Source organism: Bombina bombina, chromosome 9 (genome assembly GCF_027579735.1).
Source record: "Bombina bombina isolate aBomBom1 chromosome 9, aBomBom1.pri, whole genome shotgun sequence".
Classification (NCBI taxonomy): domain Eukaryota; kingdom Metazoa; phylum Chordata; class Amphibia; order Anura; family Bombinatoridae; genus Bombina; species Bombina bombina.
Window position 1 is genome coordinate 153,248,037 of NC_069507.1, and position 12,035 is coordinate 153,260,071.

Genomic DNA, 12,035 nt, shown 5'->3' on the forward strand with positions numbered 1-12,035 from the left:
ATTATGCAGCCCATATTTATCTTCAACGTTTTATTTAGAAGGGGATGAGACTCCTCATTTGAAAAAGAGTAGGAGTCCTTCTTTTGAATCATGGGTTACATTCACCTCTAATTTGCAGGTGACCACCATGGTAAAGAGGGGGTAAGAGGGGGCTTATAAAGAGCAACATATAGAGGGCATGAAATCCCATTTTAAAACCAGGGTAAAATTCTCTTTCTAATGAGAGGTCCTATGCACCTGTCAATGGTATAGGGGGATACTGAATCCTAAGAACCCCTGATTTCATGAAGACAGCATAAACACAAATATCATTACTTGAAAGATAACAGTGATTGCTCACTGGTTGATAGGCAGAACTCCCACTGCTGTACTGTTATGCAGTGACACTTAACACAAGCATTACAACAATTCGCTGTATAGGAACATCCATTGTACAAAAAAAAAAAAACTGTAATACATTTTAGACATTTTATTTTTTAGGTGCAATAAGTGCCCCTTGTAAAGAACAGTAAACACCTTAAGATATGTATATAAAACATTTAGCCATACATAATGAATCAAAATTGCAACATACTTTAATTAATTACTGTGTCCCCTTCTCATGTAATTTAGCCATGAAATTTTTAAAAATTGATAAACCTGCTACATATCTGCCCCTAAGTAGTGCTGTCATATAACAACTAATCAGTGAATTTTATACTAACATAATGTCAGGACAGTAGCTAGCCTTGTTGTCTAAGGACTAAAGCCCAGATTGGCTCCTTCAAATAAGGCAAATAGTTAGGCTATTGATAAATAACTGCAGTAAAAGGGATGTTAATTTGTTTTAAAAATGTTAAGTCTTAGCCGATATGTTATTCCTTAGCAACACAACAGAAATGTATTGCAATTAAAGGGTCACTCAATTCAAAATTAAATTTTTATGATTCAGATAGAGCATGCAATTTTAAACAACTTTCTAAATTACCTCCATTAACAAAAAGGGCACAGTCTTTTTATATTTACACTTTTTGAGTCACTATCTCCTACTGAGCATGTGCAAGAATTCACAGACTATACGTATATGCATTTGTGATTGGCTGATGACTGTCACATGATACAGGGGGAGTGGAAATAGACAGAGCTTTGAAATGTGTCCAAAAAAAAATCTACTACTCATTTGAAGTTCAGACTAAGTTATTTTGCATTGTCTTGTTATCTTGCATTTGTTGGTTATGCAAAACTGTATTTATTGTCCTGTAATATAAAGGTACTCTTCTGAACTACCAGGAGTTTTACATTTACAAATTACATTAAAAACACTGAAAAGGAACAGTAAACAATGATCTGAGCCCTGGTATTTACTCAGATGTTTGTTCAAACCTCACTGCTCTATTTACGTTTCCTTGTTTATTTGTTCACTCAAACGTGCAATCTAGCAAGAAGCACCGCAGCTATTTTCTTTTAATTGTTTTAATTATTGGGCAGTGTGGTCTATTAGAAGCTGCCCTGCCACTGACTTAAAGGGACATGAAACCCACATTTTTTTTTTCATGATTCAGAAGGAGCATGTGATTTTAAACAACATTCCAATTTACTTCTATTATTTCATTTGCTTCCTTCTCTTGTTATCCTTTGCTGAAAGGTTTATCTAGGTAAGATCAGGAGCAGCAAAGAACATAGGTTCTAGATGCTGATTGGTGGCTGCATATATATACCGATTGTCATTGGCTCACCCATGTGTTCAGTTAGAAACCAGTAGTGCATTGCTGCTCCTTCAACCAATGATACCAAGAGAATGAAGCAAATTTGATAATAGGGGTAAACTGGAAAGTTGTTAAATTTGTATGTTCTACTAAATCATGAAATCATTTTTTTGGGGTTTCATGTCCTTTTAAAGTCATAATTAAACTGTCCTAATTCAGATAGTTTACTTCTGTTGTCAAATTTGCTTTTGTTCTCTTAGTATGCACTACTGGGAGCTAGCTAAGCACATAAAGTGAGCCAATGAAAAAAGGCATATAAGTACAGCCACTAATCCCCAGCTAGCTCCTAGCAGTACATTGCTGATCCTGAGCCTACCTATGTATCCTTTTTAAACAAGGGATACCAAGAGAACACAAAGAACAGTAGTAAACTGGAAAGTTACATGCTCTGTCTGAATCAAAAAAGTTTATTTTTAAATGTTCTGTCCCTTTAAAAGTGCAATATATTTAATTTATTTGTCATTATTCAGACGGAGTGTACAATTCTAAAGATATTTCCAATTTACTTCTATTGCAAAATTTAATTTCTTCTCTTGGTATCCCTTGTTGAAGTGTCATATACACAAAAAATGTGAATAGAGGCAAAGTTAGAAATTGTTTTTCATGATTCTGCCAGAGCATGCAATTTTATACAACTTCACAATGGACTCCTATTATCAAATTAGCTTTGTTCTTTTTGTATCCTTTGTTGAAAAGCATTACTAGGTAGGCTAAAAAACAGAAATGAACTACTCGGAGCTAGGCACTCATTAATGGCCGCACACACAGTTGCAAGAAAAAGTATGTGAACCCTTTGGAATGATATGGATTTCTGCACAAATTGGTCATAAAATGTGATCTGATCATCATCTAAGTCACAACAATAGACAATCACAGTCTGCTTAAACTAATAACACACAAAGAATGAAATGTTGCCATGTTTTATTGAACACACCATGTAAACTTCACAGTGCAGGTGGAAAAAGTATGTGAACCCCTAGACTAATGACATCTCCAAGAGCTAATTGGAGTGAGATGTCAGCCAACTGGAGTCCAATCAATGAGATGAGATTGGAGGTGTTGGTTACAGCTGCCCTGCCCTATAAAAAACACACACCAGTTCTGGGTTTGCTTTTCACAAGAAGCATTGCCTGATGTGAATGATGCCTCGCACAAAAGAGCTCTCAGAAGACGTACGATTAAGAATGGTTGACTTGCATAAAGCTGGAAAGGGTTATAAAAGTATCTCCAAAAGCCTTGCTGTTCTTCAGTCCACGGTAAGACAAATTGTCTATAAATGGAGAAAGTTCAGCACTGCTGCTACTCTCCCTAGAAGTGGCCGTCCTGTAAAGATGACTGCAAGAGCACAGCGCAGACTGCTCAATGAGGTGAAGAAGAATCCTAGAGTGTCAGCTAAAGACTTACAAAAGTCACTGGCAAATGCCAACATCCCTGATAGCGAATCTACAAAATGTAAAACACTAAACAAGAATGGATTTCATGGGAGGATACCACAGAGGAAGTCACTGCTGTCCAAACAAAACATTGCTGCACGTTTACAGTTTGCACAAGAGCACCTGGATGTTCCATAGCAGTACTGGCAAAATATTCTGTGGACAGATGAAACCAAAGTTGAGTTGTTTGGAAGAAACACACAACACTATGTGTGGCGAAAAAGAGGCACAGCACACCAACATCAAAACCTCATCCCAATTGTGAAGTATGGTGGTGGGGGCATCATGGTTTGGGGCTGCTTTGCTGCGTCAGGGCCTGGACGGATTGCTATAATCGAAGGAAAAATGAATTCCCAAGTTTATCAAGACATTTTGCAGGAGAACTTAAGGCCATCTGTCTACCAGCTGAAGCTCAACAGAAGATGGGTGTTGCAATAGGACAATGACCCAAAGCATAGAAGTAAATCAACAACAGAATGGCTTAAACAGAAGAAAATACGCCTTCTGAAGTGGCCCAGTCAGAGTCCTGACCTCAACCCGATTGAAATGCTGTTGCATGACCTCAAGAAAGCGATTCACACCAGACATCCCAAGAATATTGCTGAACTGAAACAGTTCTGTAAAGAGGAATGGTCAAGAATTACTCCTGACAGTTGTGCACGTCTGATCTGCAACTACAGGAAACGTTTGGTTGAAGTTATTGCTGCCAAAGGAGGTTCAACCAGTTATTAAATCCAAGGGTTCACATACTTTTTCCACCTGCACTGTGAATGTTTACATGGTGTGTTCAATAAAAACATGGCAACATTTCATTCTTTGTGTGTTATTAGTTTAAGCAGACTGTGATTGTCTATTGTTGTGACTTAGATGATGATCAGATCACATTTTATGACCAATTTGTACAGAAATACATATCATTCCAAAGGGTTCACATACTTTTTCTTGCAACTGTAAATGCTTCTTTCATTGGATCACAAGAACTGGTTAGCTCGCTCCCAGTAGTGCATCGCTGTCCTAGATTTAATGTTCAACAAAAGATACCAAGTGAACAAAGCAAATTTTAAAAGGAAATTAAAAAGTTGGTTAAAAAAAATGCTTGCTTTATCTCACTGGTTTTCAAACCTGTCCACAGGCCTCCCCAACAGGTCAGGTTTTCAGGATTACCTTGGATGAGAGCAGGTAAAATAGCCATGTTTACTAATCAGCTGATTACCTGTATTCCAGTTCAAATATCTTCAAAATCTGGCCTGTTCGGGAGGTCTGAGGACAGGTTTGAAAACCAGTGCTCTGTAGGAATCATACAAGTTTAATTACGACTTTAAAATCAACCTAATAACAAATAAAGCAATTAAATGCAATCTGACATGTCTCTGTGGCCGTACAACTGCACAATACAACACAAAGCATGTCCGATTACTTCAACTTACTTATATGTATTTTTCTATTTGCTATTAGATTGTTTGAAAACACCAACACTAGAGCAATTGAAAGCATTTGAATTCAGCTTAGACTGCATCCTAGTTGCACCACACACGGAAGGAGCTGCTATACCAGAGTGCAGGCTGATTGATCAGCAGAGCGGGCACATTTTGTACTGGGTGCGAAGCAGACCCTGATTCAACACAGAGTGCGGTCAGTGCGGCCAACGCAGGACAAACACAATTTTTTTCTTTCATGATTAAGATAGAGTATGCCATTTTTTTTAACAAGTTTGCAATTTATTTCTATTATCAAATTAGTTTAATTTTCTTGGTATCCTTTTTGTTCAAGGAGCAGCAATGCACTACTGGGAACTAGCTGAACTAATGTGATGAGCCAATGACAAGAGGCATATGTGTGCAGCTACCTCCCAGTAGTGCATTGGTGCTCTTGAGCCTTCCTATCCCTTCTTTTTAACAAAGGATACCAAGAAAAACTTGTATGCTCTGTTTGAATCTTTTTTTGGGCTTCATGTGTCTTTAAACAAGATTAACCAAAGGTCTGCTGCCAGTCTTGTTCACAAGCACTTTGCTTACTACAAATTATAATCTATTCTGCAAATAATAGTTTAAGTAAAAGAAATTCTAAGAGATCCTTCTATAGGACACATTACAATAGAATAAGGGACTGTGTATTTAAAGGGACACAGAGCACAACAATAATATTGTGTTTTAGTGGAAATACTTTTTGGAAAAGCATACTAAGGTCGGCTTATAACTGCGTATATCACTGTAATACTGCAGAAGTATTGCAACAATGGTTTTAACAATAAAACAACATTGTGCTAATACTGCTGCCATCTAGTGCTCAAAAGTGTATACAATAGGGCTGCACGATTAATTGCACAATGCAATTAATTGCGATTTTAAATCGCCACAATTTTAAAACACGGGAATATGCGTTTTTTTTAATACAAAAACGTATTCTGTTTGTGATCTCAGTAGCAGCCAATCAATCTATGTCTAAAAGCAGAGCCCATGCAGGAGAGTGAAGAGGAGGGAAAGTCACTTATTTCTCCCTAGGGACGTCTGCAGTCTGAAACTTAGGGTATGTAATATGGCTGCACGATTTTAAATTTAAAAAAAATCCTCAATGCAGTACAGTCGGCCACATGAGAGGATTTTTATTTTTCAAATAAATCGCATACTCCCGCGATTTAAAATTGCGTCGATTAAAAATCTCGATTAATCGCATCATGCAATTAATTGTGCAGCCCTAGTATACAACTAATACAAGTATTGGCAAATCTACTGCAATATAGTGCTCCAGATACATCCAAATACCGGAGGCTACCTAGAAATACTCTTTTACAATCAATGTGAAGAGAAAAAGAAAATGAACATTTTGAGTTTCATTTCCCTTTAAACAAGTGCACAATCCTGAGCCCCTGCAGATACCGTTTGGTCTTACCTGTATAGATATTGAGCCTGATTCTTTGTTTTTCGTCATGAAGCTAGATATGGACAAGTTGAGATCAATGCTTCCACTGTCTGCTGTAGAACCTGTACCGGAATCAGAGTCAGTTTCTTTTGGAGTTTCAGGCTCCACTATCTTCACTATTTCAGGTTTAAAGGACAATCCTCTATAATCTTTTCCTTCAGATTCAGCAGAGATTACACTGATATTCGGTACACCTGGAAGAAGTTCGTTCTCATTTTCAGTGGTGGCTATAGTGCTATCAATAGAATTGATATCATTTTCCTGTACTGTAACTTCAACGGCCTTCCCTTTTGACTCAGAAGCAACAGAGGAATCTTTAATCTGATCATCTTTAACAGGAGGAATTTGCACTATATCTTCAACTTGTTTAAGTTCTTTTTCATCAGGTTTCGTTACAGCAATACTTTCCTCTGTAGAGACAATAACATTCTTTTGATCTGAACTTTTTGATATTTGAGCGCCATCAGTTACTGGAACAATGTTTATAACAGATGTATCTTCACTCGTCTCTGGATGTAAAATGTTCTCAGATAATTTAGATGTCTCTGGTTTTGTGCTGGTGTCTTCATTAACAACATCCCCAACCTTTTCAACAACACCTTGAGCATCCTCTGGTTGCTCCTTTATCACCCCTGTGTGTGTTGTAGTTGTGGTATCAGGATCACCTGTGTGTGTTGTAGTCGTGGTATCAGGATCACCTGTGTGTGTTGTAGTCGTGGTATCAGGATCACCTGTGAGTGTTGTAGTCATGGTATCGGGATCACCTGTGTGTGCTGTAGTTGTGGTATCAGGATCACCTGTGTGTGCTGTAGTTGTGGTATCAGGATCACCTGTGTGTATTGTAGTCGTGGTATCGGGATCACCTGTGTGTGCTGTAGTCGTGGTATCGGGATCACCTGTGTGTGCTGTAGTTGTGGTATTGGGATCACCTGTGTGTGTTGTAGTCATGGTATCGGGATCACCTGTGCGTGTTGTAGTTGTTGTATCAGGATGTTCAGTAATGGTTCCTTCACTCATGTTATTTTCAACGATATGCTGGTCTGGTTCACTCTTCTGTGAGTCTGAAGATTCCAATTCTGATTTGGCTTCTGTAATTTCTGCAACAACTTCCTGACTTTCCACTTTCCCTTCATTCAGTATTTCACCTCTATCCTGCAATGGAACCTTATCATTAACTTCTGCGTCATGAGTGACAGATTCGCTCTTGACATCATTTTCTGGGACCAATGGAATTTCTTCATTTGTTGATTTTCCTTGGCTCTCTTCCTTCAGGTTCAAACCAGGTAAAATAACTTCTTCTTTCTTTTCCACAACATTATTTTCATTTTTATTATCTTCATTTACAGCTTTTGTAACAACATTTAGTACTTCATTTTCTTTAGGTAGAGGTTCTGTTTTGGGCAACTCTTTTGAAAGATCTTCGGTTGTTGTAGTCGCTTTTGTTGGTTCTTGATCAGGGATTTTATTTTCAGCCACAGCAGGAAGAGACTGTTCAGCCACAGGCTCTAAACTTGAAGCATTCTGGGAAAGTTTATCATCATCTAAACTTGCAATGCTGAGGTCTGATGAGGCACGCTTACTATCCGGAACAGGCTAAAACAATATTCACAAAGATAAAAAAAAAAAATAGTCAGAACCTTGCTATTAAAAAAATAAAAATAAAATAAAAAAACAAACAAAAAAACACCACACATTTGATGATAAAATAATCACAAAACCTAAATACAAAATCCCTCTTCAAAATAGTATTAATGTATTAGAAAGTTTGCTTGTAAGTTAGGAATTACATCAAAGTGGTTTTCTGCACAAATCAAAGAGATATTTAAAGGTTTCTTCTTGCTTTTCAAAATGTTACCCCCTTAACGACAGCAATGTTACCCTTTATGATGCCTGTTTCAAAGAGTTTAAAGGGCTCTAACAGTGTGGGTCTTGTAGACAGCATCAAAACCACTCTATTTTTGAATGCCTCACTGGGTGAGGCATGAAGAAGTAGCATGGCCTCTCTGTCAGCGAGACCCACATTATTGAAATCAACAAAAAATTAAATAGGAGCACCGGCTGTGAAATAAAACAAAAAATGGCTTTATTTACACAAAATTGTGTCAAAGTTAAAAAGTTCCTGAAGAACAGCACAAAATAGATGGTACAAACAAATAAGAAATGCGGAGTGGTCAGTAAGACCCAACTGACGCGTTTCGGCTTAAATAGCCGTCCTCATAATTATTGCATCCCTAAATGTGCAAACAACAGCTGATATACAGGGTATGTTGGCTGACATTAAGAGGCTAATATAGGAGCGTTTATAGAAAACCACAATGACCTACAGTTCCCAGGCTCAAAAAGCCTGCTAGACTTATAGTGACTTTGGGATCTACTTTATGAAGCTGCAAGCCTGAAACCATATGTTAAGAATCAGTGGTCATAAGAATCCAGCTTCCCAACCTCTCTGCCAAATATGAGGTGGTGGCCCAGAAGCAGAACTTATTTTCACTTTCTACGATGAGATTTTTGTAGTGAAAACTTTTCTGCAGCTCATTTTTAAATAAAATTCAATTTTAAATTAGGCTGTTATACTAAAGTACCAGTTCAATTGCAATGTGTTGGTTAACTTGAGGATAAAGCAATTTTTAAAAAGTTATAATATAGTGCAATAGTTATTAGCTGCAGCCAAAAAAAATAATTGTAAAATGTCTCTTGAATAAATTTGTTTCCTTTTCTCTTGGTCCAACATAGAAATTTAGTAATAAAAAAGTGCATTGCTCATAAGAATGTCTTACATCCATAAAAAAAAAAAGCTTTGCAGACTGGGGAATGCTAGGGGGTGGGTTTGAGCCAGTCAATAATAAATGCTATGCTGCTTTGCAGCACTACTGCATATTTGACTGTTCACTTCAAACAACACTTTGCTCTGGATGCACTGTGATAAGGAAAACTTACACAGTGCAGCCAGAAAACAGCTCTGTTTGAAGATAACAGTCTAATGTGGAGCAGCGCTACAAAGTTAAATTGCTAATAGTTCCTGCATGTGTCCCATTCTTTCTGCAGACATGATGCATTTTCTGTGATGAGATCTCAGATCACAACATGTTCTGCCTTGGGGCGTTAAAACATCCAAACTGATCCGCTTTGGGTGATAGACACAGAATGCTACCCCACTCCCTTCCCGGCCTGGGAACCATGTCTGCCTGCATATTAATAAACTAGGTCCTTCAAACAGATAATAGCAAGGAATTTAGCAATAAATTAAGATGATCTTGATTTTACACTCACCAAAGAGTGTTCCATATCTTCCTCCTCCTCCTCCTCTTTAGAATCTTCAACTTCCTCTAAAACTTCAGCCTTAGCCTCTGCAATTAATTCCCGAACTGGCTTGTTGGAGTGCACAGTTGTAACAAAGCGGTGCTTTTTAGAAAGACAGATATGATTTACTACAATGAACACAGACACGCCTCATATGAAAATATGTATACACACAGATGTCTATTTTTTAGCTTGAATTTCCTTTCATATTCCTTTGATAACCTTCCTCTTTTTCCCATCATCCCCAGACACTGCTTTATGATAATTTCACCAATTTGTTAACAAAACTAGCTGTCTTTATTTCACTGTTCTTATTTTTTGCACTTTCTTTCTTCTACCAGAAATTCGGCTATTGTATAGCTAGGTATCTGGATTCATAGAGTTTAGAGGGTCATGTAATTGTCAATTAAGACAAGAGTCAACAAATCTGTTTAAAATGTAGGAATCAGTAAAAATATTTATTAACAAGACTGTGGTATTTTTTATAGAGATATATGAAGAATAACCCCCCAAAAAATAGGAGCCAAGGATAAAGTTGTAGGACCCAGTGGATCTCTGGCTTCTGGGTTTGTCAAGCAATGACTTAAAAATTCTGAATTTTTACATTGATAGTAACAGGGACATAACCCACTTTTTAAAGGGAAGATACTAATCTTTTAAAGGGACATTCAACATATTTCATGCAGCTCCCTTTAATTATGGGTGTCGCAATTTAGGAATCTAGCTGTCTAGGTATCTGAAGGAGAGTTGCTGCACATTTGCAAACATGTTAGCACTGGAATGCAGTAACATCTAGATTTCAACATGGCGGCACACATGACTAGAGGCAGGAAATAACCTCAATACTATGCATAGAAAATACTTTTAGCGTTCAATGTCCTTTTAATGAGGGGTCACGCACAGAGTAGAAAGATCTTATAAAAAAACCACAAGCTCTAGAGACTAGTTTCTAATATAAACAGAAGAGAAAAGGCATAATTTAACAGCATAAGTATGCGCCCTATTGATTTAGATTACAACTATACATCTAAGTTAATGGCACAGTGAAGGGTTTAAAAAAAAGAATTATAATATATTAATTTGTGCTAGTATTATCCAATCCAATTGTAGTAAATTGCTGCTCTGGAGCTGACTACATATTTAAAGGGACACTGTACCCAAAAAAATAATTTCGTGATTCAGATTGAGCATGAAATTTTAAGCAACTTTCTAATTTACTCCTATTATCAAATTTTCTTCATTCTCTTGGTATCTTTATTTGAAATGCAAGAATGTAAGTTTAGATGCCGGCCCATTTTTGGTGAACAACTTGGGTTGTCCTTGCTGATTGGTGGATAAATTCATCCACCAATAAAAAAGTGCTGTCCAGAGTACTGAAACCAAAAAAAAGCTTAGATGCCTTTTTTTTCAAATAATGATAGCAAGAGAACGAAGAAAAATTGATAATAGGAGTAAATTAGAAAGTTGCTTAAAATTGCATGCTCTTTCTGAATTACAAAAGAAAAAATTTGGGTACAGTGTCCCTTTAACAATCTTGTAGGGGTTAAATTCTCTAACACATTATAGCATGTTCTTTACACTTTAATGTCTCTTTAAATTTGAATCCAATTGGCAATGTTTTAATTGCATTTAATTGGTTTGCAATGAACTTTTTAATCTGTGCATATGCCTATATACATACACATATACCATATATACACACACACAATCAGTAAGCAGTAATCAGCAATTAAGCAGCCAGAGAGTAAGGGTCAAGAGTTAAGAAGATAGCTGCAGATCAATACAGTTTATTGTAGAAACAGGGTATCATATACAGTAGTATTATTCTCTTACACGTTTCGCATAGTTAACCCATGCTTCATCAGAGAGATACTGCTATACTTACAGTTAAACTAATACATAATAGCTGAAGTGTATTAGGTACAAACTCAAACTATATACAGAATATTCCCACATCTGAGATAATATACACACACTAAAAATAATAATTAGCAGTAAAAAGAAAACAAAAATAAGCTTTAAAATACAACATCAGCAAATAGGTTTAAGCATTAAGTTATATCATGGAGAACAACAGAAAATGATGTGCCATGCTTATAAGCCTTAATGAGTATACACAAACTGAACAACATGACACAGCATATATATTAGTATATTGTGATGATCAGGTTACATGTGGGATGTTTTAAGGGCAAAAATAATAAATATATATTTATTTATATATAGATATAAGTTGCAAAAAACACACACAAAAAAAACAAGGCATACATACATATGCTCCTGTCCTCTATAAAGAAAATATCGACCAGCGATTTTTATGTTACCTGTAGCAGCTGCGCAGTAGTCCACCTGGCATCAACATTTTTCTCCAAACATTTTTTTAGGAAATCATTGAAGTCATGTGACCTTTAAAAAAAAATAAAAAAAAAATATGGATAAATTATGTATATACATAGTTTGTGATATTAGAAAACACTCATCAGTAAAACACTAGTCAGTAAGGATAATTTAAATCATGGTTTTCATTTTTAGAATAATAACTTTTCAGATTATTTTTCCAGTTATATCAAACCATTACTGATTTGGTTATATATAATTATATATACATAGATAGATAATTGATATTAATTAAATTATT

The 12,035-nt window shown here is 36.4% G+C and overlaps 1 protein-coding gene across 3 annotated transcripts in view; it reads right to left on the reverse strand.

Moving 5' to 3' along the window:
* The window catches only part of SLK (STE20 like kinase), a 325,767-nt gene that overhangs the window by 132,030 nt on the left and 181,702 nt on the right, over positions 1-12,035 (reverse strand). For all 3 annotated transcript variants that reach the window (XM_053692434.1, XM_053692433.1, XM_053692432.1), the window contains exons 7-9: positions 11,722-11,803; positions 9,368-9,499; positions 6,068-7,690 (exon numbers count right to left, since the gene is read on the reverse strand). In XM_053692434.1, the coding sequence (XP_053548409.1) occupies positions 6,068-7,690; positions 9,368-9,499; positions 11,722-11,803 (1,837 nt within the window). The remainder of the gene's footprint in view (positions 1-6,067; positions 7,691-9,367; positions 9,500-11,721; positions 11,804-12,035) is intronic.